General features: G+C 43.3%; 1 protein-coding gene across 1 annotated transcript in view; it reads right to left on the reverse strand.

Moving 5' to 3' along the window:
* The window catches only part of LOC124799212, a 333,002-nt gene that overhangs the window by 136,476 nt on the left and 169,588 nt on the right, over positions 1-26,938 (reverse strand). The window contains exons 17-20 of the mRNA XM_047262783.1: positions 26,361-26,471; positions 13,954-14,138; positions 11,109-11,310; positions 1,003-1,255 (exon numbers count right to left, since the gene is read on the reverse strand). Of these exons, the coding sequence (XP_047118739.1) occupies positions 1,003-1,255; positions 11,109-11,310; positions 13,954-14,138; positions 26,361-26,471 (751 nt within the window). The remainder of the gene's footprint in view (positions 1-1,002; positions 1,256-11,108; positions 11,311-13,953; positions 14,139-26,360; positions 26,472-26,938) is intronic.

Consider the following 26,938-nt stretch of genomic DNA (forward strand, 5'->3'; position numbering starts at 1 on the left):
GCATGCCGCAATGTCTGGATGCTTGTATTAACAACCATGATAACCCGATGCAGTTCTAATACCGACATGTTGTGGCTGTGTATCTCAATAAATTTTGGTCCTTCAAAGTTGAAAATGTAATCATTTCATATGTGTTGTACCATCTACCTTCATGCCAACAATGATCGCAATCCATTTTGTTGTTCTGGGTGCAGCTCATTTTATGACGATCAGTCTCTTATGTTTCTTGAGGGGCTATACAAGGAAGATGAACTTTAAGGCCATATTATTCAACAGGCAGGGAAAGCAGATGAAGATAAGATGGGAGATGTGATACTGAAAGAGGAATTTGATAGAGCACGGAAAGGTGTAAGTCACAGCGAAAGTCTTGGAATAGACGACATTCCCATTCTCCTTGGGAGAACCAGCAACGACAAAACTGTTCCACCTGGTGTTCATGATGTATGAGGCAGACCAAATATCCTCCGACTTCAAGAAGAATGTAATAATTCCAATTCCAAAGAAAGAACGTGCTGACAGGTGAGAATATTACCAAACTAACAGTTTCATCAGTAACAGTTGCAGACAAAAATTATGTACAGAAGAATGAAAAAGCTGGTAGAAGCTGATCTAGGGGAAGGAGAGTTTAGGTTCCAGAGAAATGGAGAAACACTCGAGGTAATACTGAATCTACGAAACCTCTTAGAATAGAGATTTAGGAAAAATACACCTACGTTTCCAGCATTTGTAAACTACGAGAAAGACTTTGCCAACGTTGATTGGAAAACACTCCTTGAAATTCTGAAGATATCATGGACTAAACAAAGGGAGCGAAATATCATTTACAGACTGTACAGAATCCAGACAGCAGTTATACTTTCTCTTCATGAGACAAAAGTGCTTATTTACATGAAAAAAACTGTTCCTTACAAATAAGCGGCTTAGCAGCCTATCGAGACCAACAACGCCATACAACTCTCTCTCAAAGCCACTTTAACCAAACAGGATGCAGAGCATTCCTACCTGCGTTCTTAGAGGCGTCCCACTGGAATGGCGTCCTCTCCGGGTCCCTGGAATTTCCCAGTGTGACGTTATCTGCGCAGCCCTGCGGGTCCTGAGCCACCTCGCACGTCATGTTGTAGTTGTCCTCCATGCCGATCTCTTCTCCGTTGTAGGTGACGGCGGTTCCAGGTAGCAGCGTCACCAGCATGTTCATGCCGTCCACTAGCTCCGGGCTGTAGCGGTTGGCCACGCGGTGCTGGTCGTGGTTGCCAAGCTGAGACCAAACATCGTCTATCAATAGCCTCTTTAGCCTCAAAAAGACTCTATAGGACTTATACAGGGATTAACATAATTAATAGCGAAAAAACATGAAAAACGGATCAAGAAAACATGGGTCTGCAAACGACCAGTTTACGAGATAATTGTGAATGTATGGTTATGTGCTGCCACTTTCTTCAATACAAAATATTGTCGTTGTTAGGCTACTAAATGCAGTCATCAGCCAGTACATTACGACCACCCACCTCTTATCGATAAAAACCCGTCCAGGCTATAGCAGGATCACTCAGCGAGGAATGACTGCTACAGCAGTGCATGTAATATCAGTGCGCGTGCTGCCCTTGTGTAGGATGGGGAAGGAGCGCGATCCATCTGAGTTTGACCAAAGGCATTTTGTGACGGCCCGGAGGATCGGCACGAGCATTTCGGAAACTGCACGACATGTGGGGCGTTCAAGGAGTGCTGTGGTGAGTGTCTTCACCACGTGGTGGAACCAAGGTCAAACCACGTCCAGACGTCGTGGGGTTGGTCGACCAACCCTCACTACAAATGTCGGACGTCGTAGGCTGGTAAAACAGAACAGGAGGCGAATTATGGCGGAACTAATGTCAAACATGATGTAGTGCAGAGTACAAGATTGTGTGGACACACAGTGCATGTGATCGTTGGCACTGGACGTTGAGACTGTGGCAGAGCGTTGCATGGTCTGATGGATCTTGATACCTTCTTCATCATTCCGATGGAAGTGCGCGAAAACGTCTTTTTCCAGGCGAACAGCTTCTTGAAATTGTACTGCAAAACGGAGAAAAGCTGGCGGCGGCTCCATTATGCTCTGGAAAACATTTACGTGGGTATCCATGCGTCCAGTTGAGCTCGTGCAGGGAGCCCTGACGGCGAAGGAGTATCTTATAATGCAGACCGTGTACAACCCTCATAACAACCATGTTTGCTGACAACAGTGAAAAGGTACGCCATGTCACAAGGCCGGAAGAGTGATGGAATGGTAAAGGAACACAGTGACTAGTTCTGATTGATGTGCTGCCCCCTACCCCCTCCCCCCAACTCGCCAGAGTTGAACCCGATCGAACATATCTGGTATGTGATTGAACGTGTCGTCAGAGCTTATCGCCCCCCCCCCACCCCTCCTCGGAATTGACGGGAATTAGGTGACTTGTGTGTGCAGATGTGGTGCCAACTCCCTCCAGCGACCTACCAAGGGCTCATAGAAACCGTCGTCGCTGTTATCTGTGCCAGTGGTGGACATACTGGCTGTTAAGTAGGTGGCCTTAATGTTCTGGCTGATCAGTGTATGTACTGAAATGCAAACTTATACCACAGTCTAACTGGTCTCGAATTTCATCCATGACCTACCTCAAAAAGAGACAAAATATTTCAGTGTATTACAAGTTACAAATTTCTGTACGCTACTACCTGTCGTCCTCAGATCTGAATGCAGCACTCAAGTCATCTGTACAGTGTGATTTGAATTATTTCAAATGCCGCTGCTCCTCCTGGAAAAGCATGATAAGGTTGCACAACTCGCTGTTCCAGTTCTTCAGCCATATCAACAGAAGTCCTTTACTTCTGAGACGACCCCAGACAGAAAAAAATCCGGAGGATATGTGTCACATGATGTTGGAAGCCAAGGCACAGACCCTCTTTTACCTGTCCATTTCGGACCATGTTAACATGTTAGCAGTTGTCTTACCTCAGCAGCAAAATGTGCCCCTGTCCAATAATACATACGATGGTTATTCGGAAAGTAAGGCACGATCGGTCACGAAATGGAAAATACAGTGAAAATCTGATGAAGGTTTGCACAGATGCATTGGGCACTGTGTCTAGTACGCCCATCGATTGTCGAATCATGTCGCTCTTTTCAGTTCTGAGCTCACGGTGAGAACGTAAAGATGGCTAGAAATTAGCATCTCCCGCCAAGTATGAGGGCCTGGCGAAAGATTTCGCCTGAAGCTATGCAATCTACATAACATGTCATGCAGTTCGTTCTACACGACAATTCTCGGCCGCGCTCTGCAGGGGCAATGAAGATGCTCTTGCAGCGTTTTCGATGCGAAGTGTTTGATCACCCGCAATACTGCCCGTAATTGGCTACCTCTGAGGTTCAGCTCTGCTCAAATGAACCGCTGGCTGTGAAGACAATATTTTGACACAGACAACGAGCTGCAGTACGGAGTAGAAAATTGTCGAAAAGCACTGGCGGCTGTCTTCTATAACGAGGGAATTGAAAAGTTGGTAGGACGCTACGACAGACGTCTAAGTCTGAGCGGCGATTGTGCAGGGAAGTAACTGGAAGGTGTAGCTAACAGCTGCAAATAAAACAGTATTGATTTTCTCTGTGGTTTCCATTTCACGACCTATCGTTCCTTACTTTCCGAATAGCCCTCGTGTATCACATCCCTCAACGTTGCAAAGGGAAAGATTTTTTTACAAGCAGTCTGCACAGCGCTTGAAGGCCCTTGTCCGTTAGTATATGAGTACCTGATCTCTGTTTAGCTGTGGTTGTTCCTTGGCGTTTCCACATCGCCATCAGCAACAGTCGACTTTGGAAGATTTAGAAGCGCAGAAATATTCATGACGGATTTGTTACTCAGGTGACATCCAGTGACTAGTCCACATTCGAAGTCACTGGGATCTCCTGAACAACCCATTCTGGTGTTGCTGTTTCTCTTCCGACAACACAATACTCCCCGCATCCTTTTGTACTGGTGGGTCAGATTTACGTGACATCTGATGGTCAGCTCCGCATTACATGAGGGTGTCTGGGTACTTTTGATCAGATAGTGTACTCGTGACTGGTTCGCCGCATCAAACGAGCAGCCATTGCCCATGGAAAGGAGACTGTAGCAGATACTTGGACAAGTGTTGAACCCAATGAAACTCAGTGATCGTACACTGTAGGTATCTGTTGGGGGAACTGCGCCTGATACATCCAGAGATTAGGTGAGACAAGACCCTCGAACATTGCTGTGTTCCCCAGCACACACCTGCCGCGTTCCCCATCGCTAGCAACACGATACTGAACACCCCCTAAGTACTATCACCAGACTTGTCTCTGATTGAAAATAGTCTCCCTTGAACAACTGATAAACCACTACGGTCGTCCCTGCACAAGATGTAACAGCCCGAGGGCCAAACCTTTTCAATTACAAAGTACTAATTAAGGAAAGACACGAGTGGAGCAGTCTTCAGCTGCAATATCAATAAATCTCAGTGATGTTTAGAAATTTCTCGTTTAACTTTGTTTTCTTTTTGAACAAATGAAGATTCTTACACACTAATATATCGCTCTCTGGCTTTCTTGCTGTGGCAGTAGATGGAAGTATCTGTGTGGTCTGCCGCTAGTCGGCACATTATTATTGTGAGTAATCACTTATCGTCCTTCAAATAAACTACGTGGTTGTAAAAAAGTTTTACTTATTAATTACAAATGCGACGGATCACGATCTAAAGTTCTCTAGTGCTGAAGTTATTGTACCAGCTACGAGCAGAGCAGAGCCGAGAAGAAAACGAAGACAACGAGACAAGAGGTAAAATTTTAACTAATTTCCACGGAAGTTCAATTGCTTTCATGCATAATAAGCGGTTATTAAAAATAGTGAAAGTAGTGATATAGATTATCGGTCTATAACTATATGAAACGCCGAAACTCGCGTAGCTTTACACTACAAATCAGCCAACATAACTTCACTTGTATGATGTCATTCCTTCAGTTTCTTCACTTTTCTATTTGTAACTATCGTAATTTAAGTATATGGTACGGGTGACACATCAAACTGCAAGAAATAACTTGAGAGTCATTAGTTGCTATAATGGACTCGATCAATTCGGCCGTTTTGCGCCCACATCGTATTATTTATCTCGCTTGCTGTGGAGTCACACACGTCCAGCCAGTTTCTCATCAATCCTGCTTAATAAGAACTATTTGTTGATGAGGTTTGGCATATTAATGACTGATAATCAAGGAACCCCCCATGAACCATGGACCTTGCCGTTGGTGGGGAGGCTTGCGTTCCTCAGCGATACAGATAGCCATACCGTAGGTACAACCACAACGGAGGGGTATCTGTTGAGAGGCCAGACAAACGTGTGGTTCCTGAAGAGGGGCAGCAGCCTTTTCAGTAGTTGCAAGGGCAACAGTCCGGATGATTGACTGATCTGGTCTTGTAACAATAACCAAAACGGCCTTGCTGTGCTGGTACTGCGAACGGCTGAAAGCAAGGGGAAACTACGGCCGTAATTTTTCCCGAGGGCATGCAGCTTTACTGTATGATTAAATGATGATGGCGTCCTCTTGGGTAAAATATTCCGGAGGTAAAATAGTCCCCCATTCGGATCTCCGGGCGGGGACTACTCAGGAGGACGTCGTTATCAGGAGAAAGAAAACTGGTGTTCTACGGATCGGAGCGTGGAATGTCAGATCACTTAATCGAGCAGGTAGGTTAGAAAATTTAAAAAGGGAAATGGATAGGTTAAAGTTAGATATAGTGGGAATTAGTGAAGTTCGGTGGCAGGAGGAACAAGACTTTTGGTCTGGTGATTACAGGGTTATAAATACAAAATCAAATAGGGGTAATGCAGGAGTAGGTTTAATAATGGATAGGAAAATAGGAATTCGGGTAAGCTACTACAAACAGCATAGTGAACGCATTATTGTGACCAAGATAGATACGAAGCCCACACCTACTACAGTAGTACAAGTTTATATGCCAACTAGCTCTGCAGATGACGAAGAAATTGAAGAAATGTATGATGAAATAAAAGAAATTATTCAGATAGTGAAGGGTGACGAAAATTTAATAGTCATGGGTGACTGGAATTCGAGTGTAGGAAAAGGGAGAGAAGGAAACGTAGTAGGTGAACATGGATTAGGGGGAAGAAATGAAAGAGGAAGCCGCCTGGTAGAATTTTGCACAGAGCACAACTTAATCATAGCTAACACTTGGTTTAAGAATCATGATAGAAGGTTGTATACATGGAAGAACCCTGGAGATACTAAAAGGTATCAGATAGATTATATAATGGTAAGACAGAGATTTAGGAACCAAGTTTTAAATTGTAAGACATTTCCAGGGGCAGATGTGGACTCTGACCACAATCTATTGGCTATGACCTGTAGATTAAAACTGAAGAAACTGCAAAAAGGTGGGAATTTAAGGAGATGGGACCTGGATAAACTGAAAGAACCAGAGGTTGTACAGAGTTTCAGGGAGAGCTTAAGGGAACAATTGAAAGGAATTGGGGAAAGAAATACAGTAGAAGAAGAATGGGTAGCTTTGAGGGATGAAGTAGTGAAGGCAGCAGACGATCAAGTAGGTAAAAAGAAGAGGGTTAGTAGAAATCCTTGGGTAACAGAAGAAATATTGAATTTAATTGATGAAAGGAGAAAATATAAAAATGCAGTAAATGAAGCAGGCAAAAAGGAATACAAACGTCTCAAAAATGAGATCGACAGGAAGTGCAAAATGGCTAAGCAGGGATGGCTAGGGGACAAATGTAAGGATGTAGAGGCTTATCTCACTAGGGGTAAGATAGATACTGCCTACAGGAAAATTAAAGAGACCTTTGGAGATAAGAGAACCACATGTATGAACATCAAGAGCTCAGATGGAAACCCTGTTCTAAGCAAAGAAGGGAAAGCAGAAAGGTGGAAGGAGTATATAGAGGGTCTATACAAGGGCGATGCACTTGAGGATAATATTATGGAAATGGAAGAGGATGTAGATGAAGATGAAATGGGAGATACGATACTGCGTGAAGAGTTTGACAGAGCACTGAAAGACCTGAGTCGAAACAAGGCCCCCGGAGTAGACAACATTCCATTGGAACTACTGACGGCCTTGGGAGAGCCAGTCCTGACAAAACTCTACCATCTGGTGAGCAAAATGTATGAAACAGGCGAAATACCCTCAGACTTCTAGAAGAATATAATAATTCCAATCCCAAAGAAAGCAGGTGTTGACAAATGTGAAAATTACCGAACAATCAGTTTAATAAGCCACAGCTGCAAAGTACTAACACGAATTCTTTACAGACGAATGGAAAAACTAGTAGAAGCTGACCTCGGGGAAGATCAGTTTGGATTCCGTAGAAATACTGGAACACGTGAGGAAATACTGACCTTACGACTTATCTTAGAAGAAAGATTAAGGAAAGGCAAACCTACGTTTCTAGCATTTGTAGACTTAGAGAAAGCTTTTGACAATGTTGACTGGAATACTCTCCTTCAAATTCTAAAGGTGGCAGGGGTAAAATACAGGGAGCGAAAGGCTATTTACAACTTGTACAGAAACCAGATGGCAGTTATAAGAGTTGAGGGACATGAAAAGGAAGCAGTGGTTGGGAAGGGAGTAAGACAGGGTTGTAGCCTCTCCCCGATGTTATTCAATCTCTATATTGAGCAAGCAGTAAAGGAAACAAAAGAAAAATTTGGAGTAGGTATTAAAATCCATGGAGAAGAAATAAAAACTTTGAGGTTCGCCGATGACATTGTAATTCTGTCAGAGACAGCAAAGGACTTGGAAGAGCAGTTGAACGGAATGGATGGTGTCTTGAAGGGAGGATATAAGATGAACATCAACAAAAGCAAAACGAGGATAATGGAATGTAGTCGAGCTAAGTCGGGTGATGCTGAGGGTATTAGATTAGGAAATGAGAGACTTACAGTAGTAAAGGAGTTTTGCTATTTGGGGAGCAAAATAACTGATGATGGACGAAGTAGAGAGGATATAAAATGTAGACTGGCAATAGCAAGGAAAGCGTTTCTGAAGAAGAGAAATTTGTTAACATCGAGTATAGATTTAAGTGTCAGGAAGTTATTTCTGAAAGTATGTGTATGGAGTGTAGCCATGTATGGAAGTGAAACATGGACGGTAAATAGTTTGGACAAGAAGAGAATAGAAGTTTTTGAAATGTGGTGCTACAGAAGAATGCTGAAGATTAGGTGGGTAGATCACGTAACTAATGAGGAAGTATTGGATAGGATTGGGGAGAAGAGAAGTTTGTGGCACAACTTGACCAGAAGAAGGGATCGGTTGGTAGGACATGTTCTGAGGCATCAAGGGATCACTAATTTAGTATTTGAGGGCAGCGTGGAGGGTAAAAATCATAGGGGGAGACCAAGAGATGAATACACTAAGCAGATTCAGAAGGATGTAGGTTGCAGTAGGTACTGGGAGATGAAGAAGCTTGCACAGGATAGAGTAGCATGGAGAGCTGCATCAAACCAGTCTCAGGACTGAAGACCACAACAACAACAATCAAGGAGTAGTACAGATTGCATTTCTTGCCACTTTGTGAGGTAGGAAATGGCCTTCCAGGTTTCGACACAGCTTGGTACCGACTACTATTAGGGTGAAAACTTAAGGAAATCGCTTTTCCTGTCATCTAGCAGTTTGCTTCACAAGTATTCTCGACACAGGGGTGGCGAACATTTCGGAGGAGAGAGCGTGCATACATGCTAAGATGGAACACAATTTAACCTATGATGAGGTATTTACCAATTACAAAGGCAGTTTCTGTCTGATGTCCTCATTTTTACAAGTAAAGTGTCGGCAGTTAAAAAAATGGACAGAGAATCTTCTTTGTATGTGGTTCCGTGACTTGCGACTGGCTTGGCTTGAAAAAAGGAATCCCCTGCCAACAACACGTCCTCTTGAGGTCGATACACTATAGACGCCAGGTTGACCTCACGTCACGCTACAGCCCATAAAGCATTCTCCCATGTAATATGAACGATGCCCTTCTCACTAGCCGTCAATGGAAACGGTCGTCGGAAACACGTCACATAAAGAATTCCCCACCAGAATGAGCGAAACGTCGGGGAAATAGTAGAGTTACGTGTCAGTACTGCAAAATGCCTTGTCACGATCTGATGCTAACTTGTTGTTCAAGCTATAATTACTTACGTCGGTGCATTTTATGCTTCTGTGACTTAACGTTCTGTATGTTACAGGTACTCACTTGTGATAGATTGCTGTCGTTGCATCTTTCCTATGACCATTTCGCAAGTAAAAGTGCCGCCATTTCTGAATGACATTATTATTTCGATCTTACAACACATAGTAAAGAAAGGAGGTTACACTTGCCCTATTTACAGCGTAAAAATACTCGTACATTGTATATGGGGATTCTCGTGCAGTTTTTAGTGTCTTTTGAGATGGGCGTCATCCGAAAGATTACTCCAATTTACACACTCCGTCGAACGTAGTATAAACCTCACGTGCCGCTTGCTTCAGAGGCTTTGATTTCCACGGAGAGTGAAGCATATTTGTAGGAGGAGCCCCACTGAAATGGCAGCGACTACTGCACAGTATCATCGTCACGTATATAAAAGAGTTATAGGTCCTTTACTGAATTTGTTCCATGAATGTCGCCGTTCTGTCGCGAAATTATTATAGTTCCATTAAAAAACAATGTAAACTATTGGCTGTATATAGGTGATTAATTAAATTACAGAAACGCATTTTGTTTTTTAATGAGCCCCTGGTCACTATTTGTTTAGTCGCGGCTGATGGTCTGGGGTAAACTGCGGGCAAGGATTGCGAATGGTATCGAGACTGAGTCCCGATCGAACCACGGAATTTTCAAGCTGCCTTTGAGCTAGCCCTCGCGTCTCAGTGATGTGAAGCTTCACTAGGAACGGTGCAACGTTAAACTGTACTATCCAGTTCCCAAGCATGATTACTGAGATAGGATTGCGATACGCACGAAGCCGATGTGGCAGCCAACTGAAATCTTGCACCAGGCTGTTGACCACATAATGTTATTTTATTAATAGCCTAGGTGAAAAGATGTTTAACAAGTCAACAACCTTATGAGATGAAAAAGTTAGGCGACTGGTGTACATCTCATCAGACCCCATATAAAATACTTAATATACTAAAATACCCGGCGTTTCGCCACGTTGTGCCGGATTTCCTCGGGGCAGTAAAGTAAATCAAAGTGAAATTTAGTGCATGAATTGAAATACAGTAGAAGAAATAAGAACTTTGAAGAGGTAAGAGGTTATAAGATGAACAATACAATATGAGTAATGGAATGTAGTAGAATTAAATTAGGCGATGTTGAGGGAATTAGTATCGGATACTAGAAGTAGTAGATAATTTTCCCTATTTGGGATTGCAAGAAAAATTAACTCTAGCCGAAGTAGGTAGGATATAAAATGCAGACTTGTAATAGCAATAAAAAGAAATTTATTAACATATAATATAAATTTAAGTGCTAGGAAGGACTTTCTTAACGTAATTGCCTCATGCGTTGCCTTGTACGGAAGTAAAACTTGGACACTAAAGAGTTGAGACCACAATAAAAGCTTTTGAAAAATGGTGCTACAGTAGAATGTTGAAGATTAAGTAGGTAGAAGGGATAAATCGTGAATAAGGGCTTAGTTAGATGTAAGAGAAAAGAAATTTATGGCACAAATTGACTAAAAGTAGGGATGCCTTCACAGGACGTATCCTGAGGCTTTAAGGAAAGGACAGTTTGGTGCTATACGGAACTGTGTGTGTGGTTCAAATGGTTCAAATGGCTCTTTGCACTATGGAACTTAACATCTGAGGTCATCAGTCCCCTAGAACTTAGAACTATTTAAACCTAACCAACCTAAGGACTTCACACACATCCATGCCCTAGGCAGGATTCGAACCTGCGACCGTAGCAGTCGCTCGGTTCCGGACTGAAGCGCCTAGAACCGCTAGGCCACCGCGGCCGTTACCTGTGTGTGTGGTGGGGGCGGAATACTACTGCTACTACTACTACTAATGATAATAATAAAGTTAAAGGTAAAGGTAAAGAGAGTTTGGAAGAAGCGTTGAAGTAAGTGAACTCACCACCCAGTTGGACCAGATACCACGTTCATTGACAATATCGTTCCATTCACTGACGACGCGGACGAACTCCTCTGCCGTGGAGCGACCGTTGAGGTCGGTGATGAGCAGGAAGTTGAAGGACAAGTGCGCACCGGGGTTGCTGGCGTTGCCATAGTAACCCAGCACCTCATCCAGAGTTCCTCCCGCCTCCGTCACCATCACCCTAGCACAGCCGTTGGAAACACACGTCAAATATCAGCACGAGTAGCAGAGCTACTGCTGTGGCAGTGTTTGTATGCCCATGTCATACCAGCTCGCCGCCATGCTGTTCAGAAAGTTATGAACCTCTTCTTTCACCTCGTCGTCGGAGCTGAATCGCTGATACCACAATTAACGCTGACATGTACTGTGAGAGTCTGAAAAAACTCAAACGGGCAATTCAGAACCGGTGAAGAGGAATGTTGAGCGATGACGTACTCATCCTCCATGACAACGCTAGCCCACACATCGTGCGGCAAACCGTTGCTCTCCTGCAACAGTTTCAGTGGAACATAATGACCCACCCACCCTTCAGTCCTGCCTTGGCGCCCAGTGACTATCACCTGTTCCCTAGGTTAAAAGAACATTTGGTCGGAAAGCGATTCAGTTCCGACGACGTGGTGAAAGAAGAGGTTCATAACTTTCTGACAAGGCATGGCGGTGAGCTGGTTTGACATGGGCATACAAAAACTGCCACAGCGTCTACAAAAATGCATAGACAGCAGTTGTGATTATGTCGAAAAATAGCTAAATGTTCAAGTTGTAAACTGATGTAAACCATTGTAGATATAAACAGGTCTACGTACTTATAAAAAAATAGGAGACCCTACTGTCGGGATTAAATGTTGCTTGCGCTATAAGCAGTGACAAGATTTATGGTCCTTCCTTTTTTTTCTGAGTCAACTATAACTGGCATGTCGTACCTGGACATGTTTCAACATTATCTAACGGTTCAAATGGCTCTGAGCACTATGGGACTTAACTTCTGAGGTCATCAGTCCCCTAGAACATAGAACTATTTAAACCTAAGGACATCACACACACCCATGCCCGAGGAAGGATTCGAATCTGCGACCATAGCGGCCGCGCGGTCCCAGACTGTAGCACCTAGAACCGCTCGGCCACCCCGGCCGGCTCAACATTATCTAATGTCTCAATTACAATAATATATAGGCACAGAATTTATTTTCCAGCAAGATGGCGCGCCACCACATTATCATCGTGAATCAGTCGCGTATCTATGTAGGAATGAGCCGTCTTGGACTGCACATGATGGTACTATATCCTGGCCACCGGGATTACCCCAAACAGTGTTCTGTGCATGGTTTTACATTAAAGACAGAGAGAGTGTTCCTCCGCTTCCGGGAAACCTCTACGAGATGCGACAACAGATAACACAAGAAGTTGCCACCGTATATCAAGACTTGCTTCAAAGTATTTGGCAGGAAACTGATTACAGATGCGACATTTGTTGTGTTACAGAAGGTGGCCACACTGAACATTTCTAAATAAAACTTGAAGATATACTGGATTCAGTGCTGTATCAGACATCTCCGTAAATTATTAATTTTTGTATAACTGACTTATTAACATCCTACACTTCTGAACATGATTGTTCTTCAGCAACCGTATATTAGTTTCAATATAAGATTAAATAGACAACCGGATGCACATAACGTTCTGTACTTCCGCGTCTGAGGAGTGTTACATTATGCTGTGCGTTGTATCGCACATTTTTGTGATTATACATTACAGGAATTTTCATTAATAATGAATTATTTACACAGAAACAATACTACAAACAGAGCCATCTGAGGTCACGGGTCACTTGCGTTATAGCAAAATACAAAAAGACCTGAACAACTCCTGAAATTTGGCCGGCGCAGTTTAGGTTCATCTGGTAGTATAATAGGAACAAAACATCTCACTTACCTAGCATTCTAGCTGTTCCAAATATAAAGCGAAAAACATTCTCCACCCCGTCACTGCTCCTGTTGACCTGTGGAACCCCTACTCAGTATTCTACGCACATTACAGTATACTACCGCATGTGAGAGAAAGCTGAGGCAGCTCATTTTGTTATCCCTCTAAGTTTCTCCTCCAATTATAGCTGGTGTCGGACTACCCAACTACTTCCTACATTCCTATTTTTCTCTCTCACATCTCGTCCCACGCGTCGATTTTTGCCACGGTCCACATTCTAAAACAACTTGTCTGTAAATTATATTAGTTATTCCACTTTTCACAAACAAATATATTCAATATTTTTCGCTGTTGATGTCACAATAATTTTGTTTTTGTTATTGTTCGCTGCGTTTCGTCGTAGCGGACGCCGCATGACGTCCCTTGCAGTTCGTTGTTGATCCCTTCACTCAGGTTTTTTTGTTTTTTACAAAGAGCAGCCAGCTCTCTTGACCGAACACGCAGAGCACCCGTGCCGGCGCCATCTCTCCATCTGAGCTACCCAAGCATGATTCACGGCCCATCCTCACAGCTTACTTCCGCCCGTAGAGCACCTTCCCGCGGAACGCAAAGGTACCGAATTCGAGTCTCGGTCCGGCACTCAGTTTTAATTTTCCAGGAAGTTTCATATCAGCACACACTCCGCTGCAGAGTGAAAATCTCATTAAACGACGGGATTATCATACTTGTCACTATTTCTTACTGAAACGAATTGTCTCCTGTTCGCCACACACAGTTACAACTACCATATGATTGCATATGACATAAAATTTCAGTTTGGCAAATAAGGGAGATGCTTCCTGTTTGCTAAAACTACGCATCAGTGCTAATACCTTTAAATGCTGGTCTCCACGTTGTTACTTACTTTTCTTCGTACTCGTCCAGCACTGTGCGGAAGTCCTCGACCACCGCGTATGTTTCCGGTTGGTGCACCATGGGGTTAGGTTCGCCGTTTGTAACATTTGGGAAACCTTCCGCTTCTACAAGGCAGATGACGGCATCCATACGAAAGCCATCCACTCCTTTATCCAACCAGAACCTCAAAACATTCTACAAAAAAAGTACCTTTAAATGTTTTCCGACGAAAGGAGATAACAGGTAACAGTTCTTACCATTTATACTTTTTAGTGGTCTTGTCTAAAGGGCTGACTGAGCACGTCTCTCCAGAAATAAAATTTCTAATTTTATGGACAAAGATGAAGGGAAGAGGGACGAATCGGTCCCACGGCCTTTTTATGTACACTTGCTCCTTCCGGACTCTGGTGAATGAATCCAAATCCACAATGGTTCCTTTTGTTATAAACAGTATGATAAAGACCCTATTTTTGCCATAATTTCTTTATTTATAAACAGAAATAAATTAGTGTATTTGTGCTTGTTAAATTCACTGTCTCAAATACTTACAATTCTCGACAGCATTAATGTTAAGTCACAAGCATAAGCAACTATACTGGTGATAAGTGCAAGACTTAAAATATTTTGGGTTAGATCACCAGTCAGTCTGGCGACCTTTGTTTTGGCATTTATCTCTTTTTTCGTTTCTGGAAATGATTTGTTAATGACAAAAATGAGAAGTTGCTCCATGATATGGTGTAGTTTCTAAAAAAAAAACAATAAAAAAATCGTAAGTGCAAGATTAAAATATTCTGTGTTCGATCCCCAGTCACTCTGGGAATCTTTGTTTGTAATTTATCTCTTGTTTCAGTTCTGAAAATAATGTATTAATGAGAAAATGAGAAGTCGCTCTATTATATGGAGTCGTAATTGATTTGGAAGTCAGTTCTATGTTCAGAAAAAGGCAAAGACAGCCTATCTCCAACTACAGTTTGCCTAGTAAAGTAATGTGGTTTTCAGGCTTCCAATGAAGGAGCTTTGCCTTTTTATGTTACATCGAAAATTAGATTTGTATCAGTTGTTTTATACTGTGGAAATCCCAAAAACCTTATTTCATGTATGTAAGTGCAGATTACATACGAGCCTTTGCAAGTTTAGTGTCAGTTAAATGTTTCCTTAGAATATAATTAGCCAGAGCCAACACTTTTTTCTTGTTACAAATAAATATGTATTTTTCATTATTTTTAATTTATTTTTCCTTATTTTAAGCGTCAAAACTAACAATATTCCATTGTGTAAATTAAATAGCCATCTTACGTTTCCATACCATTCTAAACAGACTCATCCTTACAGAAAACATAACCTGATTACATCATACTATACACAAAACCAGATGTACACGTAATTCATCGTTATGAATTTGACAGTGTTATTCCCATGCATTCAGAACTTAGCAGTAGGTATGAAACAGCTCTGTCTTCTTTTCATTCCTGATCCTCTGATGCACACACAGATACGATAGTTTGTGGAGACTGTTGTTTAAGGATGTTTGAAAAGCGTCTGTCGAAAACAATGGCTCGCGTCAACCACTTGAACTTCACGCGATATTTATCTGTCCTTCTGCAAGTGAAGTGGCGTTAAACCTCCGCTTCCAGAAAATCTGATTCGTGATGAACGGTAGCTGATACTGCTCGTGATAGGTGACTGCGACTCCTACCATCAAATTGCTGTCCACGGATATTGATTTTGGCAGTGTGATATTCCCTCGTGGAACACTCTTGAAATACAACCACTGGGAATTTTTAGTGCCTTCAAAACTCCATGGATAGTAACCGAGGTAAGTTGCGCAGTGGTATGCACACTGGACTCGCATTCGATAGGACGACGTTTCAGATCCTCGTCCAGACACCCTGACAGAATTTCCGCGATTTCACTAAATCGTTCCAGGCAAATTCCGGAATGGTTTCTTTGAAAAGGGCATGACCGACTTTCTTCCACATCCATTTGTGTTCCACGCTTGTGCTCCATCTGTGATGAACTTCCTGTCGACGGGACGTTAGTAGGATGGCGGAGTCGGTGCGAGTGCAGTTTCGATACAAAAATTATATGCGAATAAATTATGCGAATTAATTGTTTGCTCAATGAATTACCCCCATCACCCACCCTTGGATGACGTCTCTGATTTTCCCTAGCCACCATGTGCGTCTCCACCCCGTCCCTCTTCCTTCCCCTCCCCTTCCTCTCCCCCTCAGCGCAACTGTCCTATTGGCGGGAATTTCGAATTTTGGCAGGAATTTCGAATAGAAATTGGCGGGAAATTCAAAATGGCAGGTGCCCTTTCCGGGACTCGAACCTCGTTCCTCCTGATCAGGGAACCCCAGGGGGGTCAGTCACTCTTCAGCTGCAGAAAAGAAAGGTTACCAGAATGAGATTTTCACTCTGCAGGGGAGTGTGCGCTGATAAGAAACTTCCTGGCAGATTAAAACTGTGTGAGGGGCCGAGCCTCGAACTCGGAATCTTTGCCTATCGCGGGCAAGTGCTCTACCATCTGAGCCACCAAAGCACGACTCACGCTGCGCTCTCACAGCTTTACTTCGGCCACTACCTCGTATCCTACCTTCCAAACTTTACAGAAGCTCTCCTGCGAATCTTGCAGTACTAGCACTCCTGAAAGAAAGGATATTGTGGAGACATTACTTAGCCACAGCTTGGGGGATGGTGCGTGAGTCATGCTTGGGTAGCTCAATTGGTAGAGCACTTGCTCGCGAAAGGCAAAGGTCCCGAGTTCGAGTCTCGGTCCGGCACACAGTTTTAATCTGCCAGGAAGTTTCAAGGTTAGGTTAGTGTGCTTTATTTATTTTGGGTAGGAAACTGAAGTAACGATCAGTTATAATTATGTAATTAACGATAAAGGTCGGTCCTTATTACACTACTATATCCACAGCGCCACTCAAGGAGCGCCTAAAATCGCAATATACCTCAAAAATTTACAATATGATGCGACTAGTGTTATCCTGCTGGAAATAGATAGTAGCAGATGTTGTCGAAAAAGATACTAACTTTACATAGGATGATTCCTTTAGCCATAAGTCGAATTGAAATAAATCTCTCTGCTCCACTTGTGAATTGGCGAGATAAAGCTTGCAATGGAGGGTACTACCTTTATTTTTGGTGGGAAATGTGTTCAACTGATGAGATGTTCGCGGTGGACAGAGAAGAGCTTAACGAGTGTGTTACCTGTAAACATATAGCTGAGGATTGTGTCTACAGCGTCTTACATGAGGAATGGAAAGTGCTGATAATGAAGGGGAGCGTAGGTAGCAAATAATGGTGACCCACTGGTTGGTCTGATGATGCATTTCATAGCTCATAGAGACTATTGCCTGTGCTCGAGTTGTTCGTGTTTACTGAATGTTTGTGTGTGTCTCGTTATTTGACGTCAGAGTTCGCTACAGCGCCTTCCGGTGTGTTGCTCGACAATCACCCTGAAGCCCTGATGTTGTGAATTCAAATAAACTGTGCTCTCTTTATTTCTCGACAACTTCATCCTACTGCCCCGAGATGTCACCTTGGTATAGCTGTTGTGTAACTTGGGCGCTGATACATAGTAAGAACGGATAGGGCAGCAAACCATCACTGAAGTGTAGGAAGCTCTATACACGTTACCACAACTGATCGAAAATGCTTCATTAGTCTAATTAGACATCAAAATTGTCGTGAAAAATGTAACCGGCGCTCGTAAACAAATGGTTTAAATTGCTCTGAGCACTATGCGACTTAACTTCTGAGGTCATCAGTCGCCTAGAACTTAGAACTAATAAAACCTAACTAACCCGACATCACACACATCCATGCCCGAGGCAGGATTCGAACCTGCGACCGTAGCGGTCGCTCGGATCCAGACTGTAGCACCTAGAACCACACGGCCACTTCGGCCGGCAGCTCGTAAACAACTGGTCATAATGCAAGACATATACTGGGAAATGAGAAAAATTCTTAAAATAACACAACTACGATAAGAACCGCTCCCAAAAGATAGCACTAGCAGAGAGGGGTGGCACCTGCACCTTTGTTCACCTCGATGTGCGATCATGAACTAACCAGCTCGGAGCCACACACAGCAGGATACCATGGTTTCTTGTTATTATTCAAAAATGTAGACAATCTTGTTACAACATATTGGTAATATAATTTCCACAGAGGATGTTACGGTCTTTAGCAGGAGGAATTTAAATGCGCGTACACCCCCTACAGAACCGTTTTGCGAAGAGTATTTCGCTTTTTGCGGGGCTGCAGCATTGTCGAAAAAACGTACATGTGGTTTAAATCGAGACGTCGCGACAGGTAATAAGCATGCAGAGTCTTTATACACTACTGGCCATTAAAATTGCTACACCACGAAGATTACGTGCTACAGACACGAAATTTAACAGACAGGAATAAGATGCTGTGATAAGCAAATGATTAGCTTTTCAGAGCATTCACACAAGGATGGAGCCGATGGCGACACGTACAAGGTGCTGACATAAGGAAAGTTTCCAATCGATTTCTCATACACAAACAGCAGCCGACCGGCATTGCCTCGCGACCTTGCTGCTCTCGTTGGTCCTGATCCAATGACTGTCAGCAGAATATGGAATCGGTGGGTTCAGGAGGGTAATACGGAACGCCGTGATGGATCCCAACGGCCTCGTATCACTAGCAGTCGAGATGACAGGCATCTTATCCGCATGGCTGTAAGGAATCCTGCTTCCACGTCTCGATCTCTGAGTCAACAGATGGGGACGTTTGCAAGACAACAACCATCTGCACGAGCAGTTCGACGACGGTTGCAGCAGTATGGACTATCAGCTCGGAGACCATGTCTGCGGTTACCCTTGCCGCTGCATCACAGACAGGAGCGCCTACGAAGGTGTATTCAACGACGAACCTGGTTGCACGGATGGCAAAACGTCATTTTTTCGGATGAATCCGGGTTCTGTTTACAGCATCAAGATGGTCGCATCCGTGTTTGGCGACATCGCGGTGAACGCGCATTGGAAGGGTGTATTCGTCATCGTCATACTGGCGTATCAGCCGGCGTTATGCTATGGGGTGCCATTGGTTACACATCTCGGTCCCTCTTGTTCCGATTGACGGTACTTTGAACAGTGGACGTTACATTTCAGATGTGTTACGACCCATGGCTCTACCCTTCATTCGATAACTGCGAAATCCTACATTTCGGCAGGATAATGCACGACCGCATGTTGCAGGTCCTGTATGGGCCTTTCTGGATACAGAAAATGTTCGACTGATGCCCTGGCCAGCACATTCTCGAAATGTCTCACCAATTGGAAACGTTTGGTCAATGGTGGCCGAGCAACTGGCTCGTCACAATACGCCAGTCACTTCTCTTGATGAACTGTGGTATCGTGATGAAGCTGTACCTGTACACGCCATCCAAGCTCTGTTTGACTCAATGCCCAGGCGTATCAAGGCCGTTATTGCGCCCAGAGGTGGTTGATCTGGGTACTGATTTGTCATGATCTATGCACCCAAGTTGCGTGAAAATGTAATCGCATGTCAATTCTAGTATAATATATCTGTCCAATGTATACTCGTTTATCATCTGCATTTCGTCTTGGTGTACCAATTTTAATGGCCATTAGTGTATGTGTGTGTGTAGAGCTGTCAGTAGTTGTGGCTCGAATACATAGTTTGCTATCTTTTCGCCCGTAAATTACGCTGCCGGGGAGACACACTCTGTAGGTAGGGAAAAGGGGAACTCTTATGGTTCAGGATGCTAAGTGCAGTCGACACACTGTCAACTAAAGAATAAATTATTACTAGGGTAAAAAATACCTGAACTCTGCAGTTTGTAAATATCTGTCAGGGCTGATCTGGTAAGCAATAAGAGCATACACTTATGGGAGAAATATCCGATTAGCAACAAAAATCAACTCTGTACACATGTTAACTCTCTGTACACATGTCATGTCTCTATCTATAAGATAGAGTGGAACTCAAATGAACATATAGAACTGTTTCCTGACTTCTGAATTTCTTTCAAGTGCACCACTACATGAGCCTGCAGACATGCTCTCTGATGTGTCGTAGCAGCACACTGAAGTGTTTCCCATGTATCCATCATCTACACCATTCGTTGAACCTCATCTAGGTACAAAGCGAGTGTTATTATACTTTCCATGATCGTTCTATCCAAAATGAATGAATATATATCATCGGGATGAGGGAAATTCTTAGGACTTTTTAGTAGCCCGGTATATGAGACATGCAAATACCCTCGTATAAAATCAAACAACGAATAGCTATGTCAGCAATATGACCGTACACATATAGAAAACTATCGAAACAAATATGACAATGACATAAAATCTGTAAAAATTGAGGAAAATCTGGTATGATTATGACAAATGGATGGGAAATACGTAAAATTGAGGGAAATTAGACGAAATATGTAAAATCGCGTAAACCTAGCAAAATTACATCCATTGACTGAGAATACAAAAAATTACTGAACAATACCATGAAATGCGTGGAGTTGAAGTGGGTTGAGGGTAACCGGACACTCAAGACTGAGAAAAGCTAAAAATGATGCTCTGTCTGCAGATATATGTGTCACACAGAAGCGCTATATTAAAGCAGGCAAAACATATGTTTTTCAATCCAGGACAATGTTCTCAGACATGCAGTCGAATACTATTACCGAATTATGGTTGGTTCTCACAAGAAATGTCATTCAATAAGTATTAAGAAGATGAATCAGTGTATGTAATAGATTTAAGCCATTCCCTAGCGTATTCTGTAGGAGAGTGGACTGAGGCCACATACACTCCTGGAAATGGAAAAAAGAACACATTGACACCGGTGTGTCAGACCCACCATACTTGCTCCGGACACTGCGAGAGGGCTGTACAAGCAATGATCACACGCACGGCACAGCGGACACACCAGGAACCGCGGTGTTGGCCGTCGAATGGCGCTAGCTGCGCAGCATTTGTGCACCGCCGCCGTCAGTGTCAGACAGTTTGCCGTGGCATACAGAGCTCCATCGCAGTCTTTAACACTGGTAGCATGCCGCGACAGCGTGGACGTGAACCGTATGTGCAGTTGACGGACTTTGAGCGAGGGCGTATAGTGGGCATGCGGGAGGCCGGGTGGACGTACCGCCGAAATGCTCAACACGTGGGGCGTGAGGTCTCCACAGTACATCGATGTTGTCGCCAGTGGTCGGCGGAAGGTGCACGTGCCCGTCGACCTGGGACCGGACCGCAGCGACGCACGGATGCACGCCAAGACCGTAGGACCCTACGCAGTGCCGTAGGGGACCGCACCGCCACTTCCCAGCAAATTAGGGACACTGTTGCTCCTGGGGTATCGGCGAGGACCATTCGCAACCGTCTCCATGAAGCTGGGCTACGGTCCCGCACACCGTTAGGCCGTCTTCCGCTCACGCCCCAACATCGTGCAGCCCGCCTCCAGTGGTGTCGCGACAGGCGTGAATGGAGGGACGAATGGAGACGTGTCGTCTTCAGCGATGAGAGTCGCTTCTGCCTTGGTGCCAATGATGGTCGTATGCGTGTTTGGCGCCGTGCAGGTGAGCGCCACAATCAGGACTGCATACGACCGAGGCACACAGGGCCAACACCCGGCATCATGGTGTGGGGAGCGATCTCCTACACTGGCCGTACACCACTGGTGATCGTCGAGGGGACACTGAATAGTGCACGGTACATCCAAACCGTCATCGAACCCATCGTTCTACCATTCTTAGACCGGCAAGGGAACTTGCTGTTCCAACAGGACAATGCACGTCCGCATGTATCCCGTGCCACCCAACGTGCTCTAGAAGGTGTAAGTCAACTACCCTGGCCAGCAAGATCTCCGGATCTGTCCCCCATTGAGCATGTTTGGGACTGGATGAAGCGTCGTCTCACGCGGTCTGCACGTCCAGCACGAACGCTGGTCCAACTGAGGCGTCAGGTGGAAATGGCATGGTAAGCCGTTCCACAGGACTACATCCAGCGTCTCTACGATCGTCTCCATGGGAGAATAGCAGCCTGCATTGCTGCGAAAGGTGGATATACACTGTACTAGTGCCGACATTGTGCATGCTCTGTTGCCTGTGTCTATGTGCCTGTGGTTCTGTCAGTGTGATCATGTGATGTATCTGACCCCAGTAATGTGTCAATAAAGTTTCCCCTTCCTGGGACAATGAATTCACGGTGTTCTTATTTCAATTTCCAGGAGTGTATATCTGCCTTAATAGTGTGAGGAGGGGGTACTCCAAAGACATGGTGTTAAGGTGAAATTGCTATATTATCCTACACATGAACAATACTACCTAACATCAGAACGCAAGAGGAAGGCTACCAGGATCGTGGTGATGCTTATTTAAACAACAATAAGACTGTTCCACGTCCTTTGGCTACTGATCGTGGTGTTTACTGTTTCTTCATGTGCATTTTCGCGTAGCACAGCGTGGTTGGGAACTCATTGTATCAACTAATAAAAGTATTGACGTCGTTTTCCCTCGTACTATATCATGGTGAGGGATGGCCACATCCGTCAAAACCGTTACTACTAACAATAAGTACGACTGACACGGAAAATGTCACTGACGCTACGTACATTTCTGACTTAAAAAGTAGCACCTCTGCAACCACACAAACAATCTCCCCCATCTACCACCAAGTCATATAACTCACAATTTCCGATTTTGAAAACGTGATAAAACTTACAATGATAAAGTAGTTTGTTACAAATTACTGTTTTGAAATTCAAGTTTTTAAAACATAATTTCTGATAATCAAAACATCAAAATCACAATATTTAATATAAACAATAGATGCTACCATGTCTGTCCCTATAGTGATGTCACTTTGCTTCCTACTTTTGTGCTGGATACATGTCGGCCCAAGTTGGCAGCCTTCGTGATCGTCATGTTTTCAACTGCTCTCAGCCGTAACGGTAAAATGCCTGCAATGTAGCTCCTCTGTGAACGTGCGTCCAGTATTAATTAATAAAGCATTTAGCAATGAATGCCGATGAAGGTACGTATTCCGGACCCGTGGAGGTCACGTACAATTCCGACTTCCCGAAAAGTTAGCAAAAACAAAACACGATGTGATATGAAACACTGAGTTATATGTTTAGATGTCAAATGTCTTCTGAAGAACCACACGTGATATGAAAATACACAAAACGTAATATTACACGTGATCCTGTTTGAAGACGAGTAACGATCGCCGAGGCTGTTGCCTAGATTTGTCAATGACTAAGCTAGTCACATCAGGTTTTTCACTTTTCGTCTGTGAGCACTTGGCACATACAAGTTACATAACTCGTTTTCACTCATTGTAGAACACATCGCTCAACTGTGCACGTAGTTGCAGGCCAAAGTATAATATTTTTGAGCCGCTTTGGCTCAGAAAACACTTCGCTTTGCCGTGCTACAGATAATCAAGCACGTATGTCATGACATACTAAATTTCGTGTGAGAAGTTTCAATCAGAGAAATGCTGGTACCCATTCAACGCACATCAAGATGTCAGATACGTCTAGTAAATTGCGGAGTGAACCTAATCAGTATTGTGATTTGAGAAATCCCGTGAAACACAACTTAGAATATTGGCAACCGAGATCGAGAATATGTAAGAATATGTGTCGAAAGTGAATGTATTTACATAAGAGAAACGAGAACACAGAAAATGTAAAGCTGATGGTTCTCCCGTCTTACCGTGCTATATGTTTGCATCCTTCTCCTCGAAATCCGAATTATTTACAAATAGATTTAGCTGACGAGTTGTGACGGATTGTTTACTGTTTGCAACTTCAGTCACGGACTCCCGCAAGCCGCGCCAGCCCTGAAAAATGTGAGTGACCGTCGTAGGCTTGAGCCTACTGAAGTCCGTGGAGGTAGCATCGTTTAGAGTTTGCATGTCGGAACATGGCAGAAGCGTCCCTTGTTGTTAAATAAACATAATACACTAAACTAACTCACCAAGCTTCCTTAAACGTACTACATTTCCTTCAAGCATTATGAAATGGTGAAATGTGGGAATTCTCAAATGTTTACAGACGCCGATCTATCATCTGTTACTGTTTTAGCAGCAGAATTTTTATAGGATAACACCTCTGTGTATCCTGTGTTCCATCTTCCTCTTGTTTACGCGTTTCAGTATAATTTTGATATAAAATTTGTTTTATGCCGGAATCTGTCCTTTGTTAAGCTTGTGCAACTTCGCACCAGGGTACGACTTAAACTAATGTATACTCTGCAAGGTCAAAACGAACTTTACTAAAGTAACTCCAGCGTTGAGTTGTCTGTATGAGCTCGTTCCGGAATCCAATAAATTGAAAAAAATGGCGAAACGTGCTCTTGGATGTCTTCTCGTGATGAAGACAACAAAGCTGCCATGAAAGCGATCGTTAAGGTATAGTGCAGTGCACCTCGCTTTCTGTGTACCAAATAATGTTCTACGAAACACTGTATTTAGCTATTATTGGAGACTGCGACGGGGAATTTGATTCCGATACGGATGGGGTACACCAAGGGCTTCCATCCCGATACATCAGGATGCGTGACCGTTGTGGACCTTCTTCTTCAGACATCCCGACAATGTCCAATTTTGTCCCGATTTTGAAAAATACTGTCACTAGCTTGGCTCAAGTACTGAAGTAACGCCATCTGTTAGCGCACCATATAAATGCAACCTCGGTTACTTTTATTAATGTCAACAAGATTATTTCGAAAAGGTCATCTCACAGGCAGAGATATAGCAGCTAGTCTGGCTGAACATGAACACAGTTAGAGGTTGCAGAATTCTGACTCCACATTTGCTGAGCATGTACTTAGTGAGGGCCACAGCTACCATCCAGGGTCACATGTCCTTCACTTAGCAAACAAACGCCAAAATCTAAATGTGCGGGAAGCTCTGGAAATAAACAAACATCTAGCTCACAGCCGAGATCTAATATCAAATGACTAGACACAACTTAATGCTTCCCCTTTCCTAAACTTCACGTAATCCTCTCAGTTCTTCATTACTTCCCAAACTGTCTGTTCCTTCATATTCATCTATTTTCCTGTGTTCATTGAGTTCTTTTATGTTACTGAAATTGTTAAGTCATTCTTTTAATTGGTTCTTGTATTATTGTTTTTATTCTACTTGGTTCATTTATCTAATGCAAACTGTTATGTAGGAACAGTTTTGAGTACAGTGTTAATGTTTTTCCTATTTGCTCACTCTATTTTTGCATGTTGCTCAACTTCTTACTTTTCAAAATGCAGAGCCACCACACTCTCAAAGATGGCATCTACTGTATGTTCTCTCACAGTCCCCCATTTCCTGCATTTATTCATTTCTGTTCATCTTATTGATACTGCTGAAGTTCTTCAGATATTCTGTAGTTACAGTTGATTATTCTTTCTTTTCGCTGATTTGTGTAGCACACTCCATGTTTAATACTTCTTAATGTAGCCTTGTCAGCTACTAATTTTATTTTATTTTGTTAGTTTTGTTTACTAATATAAACAGTTATGTGGACATGCTTCATCAGTTTTGTGTTGACGTTCTTCCTGTTTACTCCCTTTATTTTTATTTATGGTTCAACTTTTTACATTGCATTGGCACCACACTGACAGACATATCATTTTCTGTGCGTCTGTGCTTCAATATACACGCGTAACTTCTTTTCCATGTCGTTTACAAACATTGTAACTACTTTGGTGACAAGAGTCGGTAAATGTCTGATGACGGCCTTGTAAGCCAAAAACGGGTTAACGAAATAAATTAATACTGTAGAACAAAAGCAAAGCGCTTTTCATTATGAGTATTAACTTGTAGGACCATCATCTGGACATATCACACCCTTATTAATATAAGCCACGTTTATGTCCAAACGCTCCATCTCCATTCCCACCGTAATTTCAATAGCCTTGCCCTCCCAGACCATGACGTCATCCCTGCAATCTACCCCTACAATAAACTACTCTACTCAACTAACTGCTCCCCCCCCCCCCCTCCCGCACACGCACGTTCCTATCTACATCCTACGTATCGGTCCATTCCCACGTGGACATCCCACGTCTTTTTTCCATATAACAACTTTCGTAATACTTCTCACATCCCAATCCATACCTCAGTTACCGGGAGCCACCATCATATGTTCATAACAATTAGAATGTACACCACATCACGATCTTCTTGTCATAGACCTTTTGTATTAAAATTTTATATTTTGTGATTCATTGACTGAAGAGATTTATTTTTACCGTTGTCAGCCTGTCTCCAGTACGAGAATTAAAAAATGCCCATGAATTTAGATTTTGATTATTGTTGGCAAATCGATACCACTGAGACTACCAACAAGCCCGGCGTGCTGTTTGCCATTACAAAGAAGAATAACTGATTACTGTCACAAAGTTCTCACCTTCATCTCCTCCAAAACGACAGGGTTCCTGTAGTTGAGGTCGGGTTGCTTGTAGTGAAACTGGTGCAGGTAGTATTGCTGGCGGGCCTCGTTCCACTGCCATGCAGAAGGCTCGTTGAAACCACCGGGCTGCAATAGAGAGTCAAGTGAGGCAAGATACAACACAGAAATCATCATCCACCAGAAAAATTATATGAAATGCTTGAATCTTTACTCCTGAATAAACCATGCATTTGCATACACATTTGGCGCACGGAGAGAACAATTTTGTTGGTATCTCGACAAACTTTCCATAATTTTACCCTAATGGTCTCTGCCCAAAAACTAATAACTTCAGCGGACTAAATGTTAGCCACCCCCTTAAAAGATCAGACAGGTCGCTTTGGAGTGCAGTAGATCGTGTAGAGCAGTGGTCGTCAAAGTGTGGCCAACGGGCCGCATGTGGCCTGAATCATGTGTTTGTGTGACTAGCGTTTCTCAGCCACATTTTATAATAATATGCATCTAGCAACTAACAGCCTAATCCGAAAATGTAAACTAATGTTAAGAGTTTCGTAAGGATGAAGTTTTCCTGCTCA

The sequence above is a fragment of the Schistocerca piceifrons genome, chromosome 1 (assembly GCF_021461385.2).
Source record: "Schistocerca piceifrons isolate TAMUIC-IGC-003096 chromosome 1, iqSchPice1.1, whole genome shotgun sequence".
Taxonomy (NCBI): Eukaryota; Metazoa; Arthropoda; class Insecta; order Orthoptera; family Acrididae; genus Schistocerca; species Schistocerca piceifrons.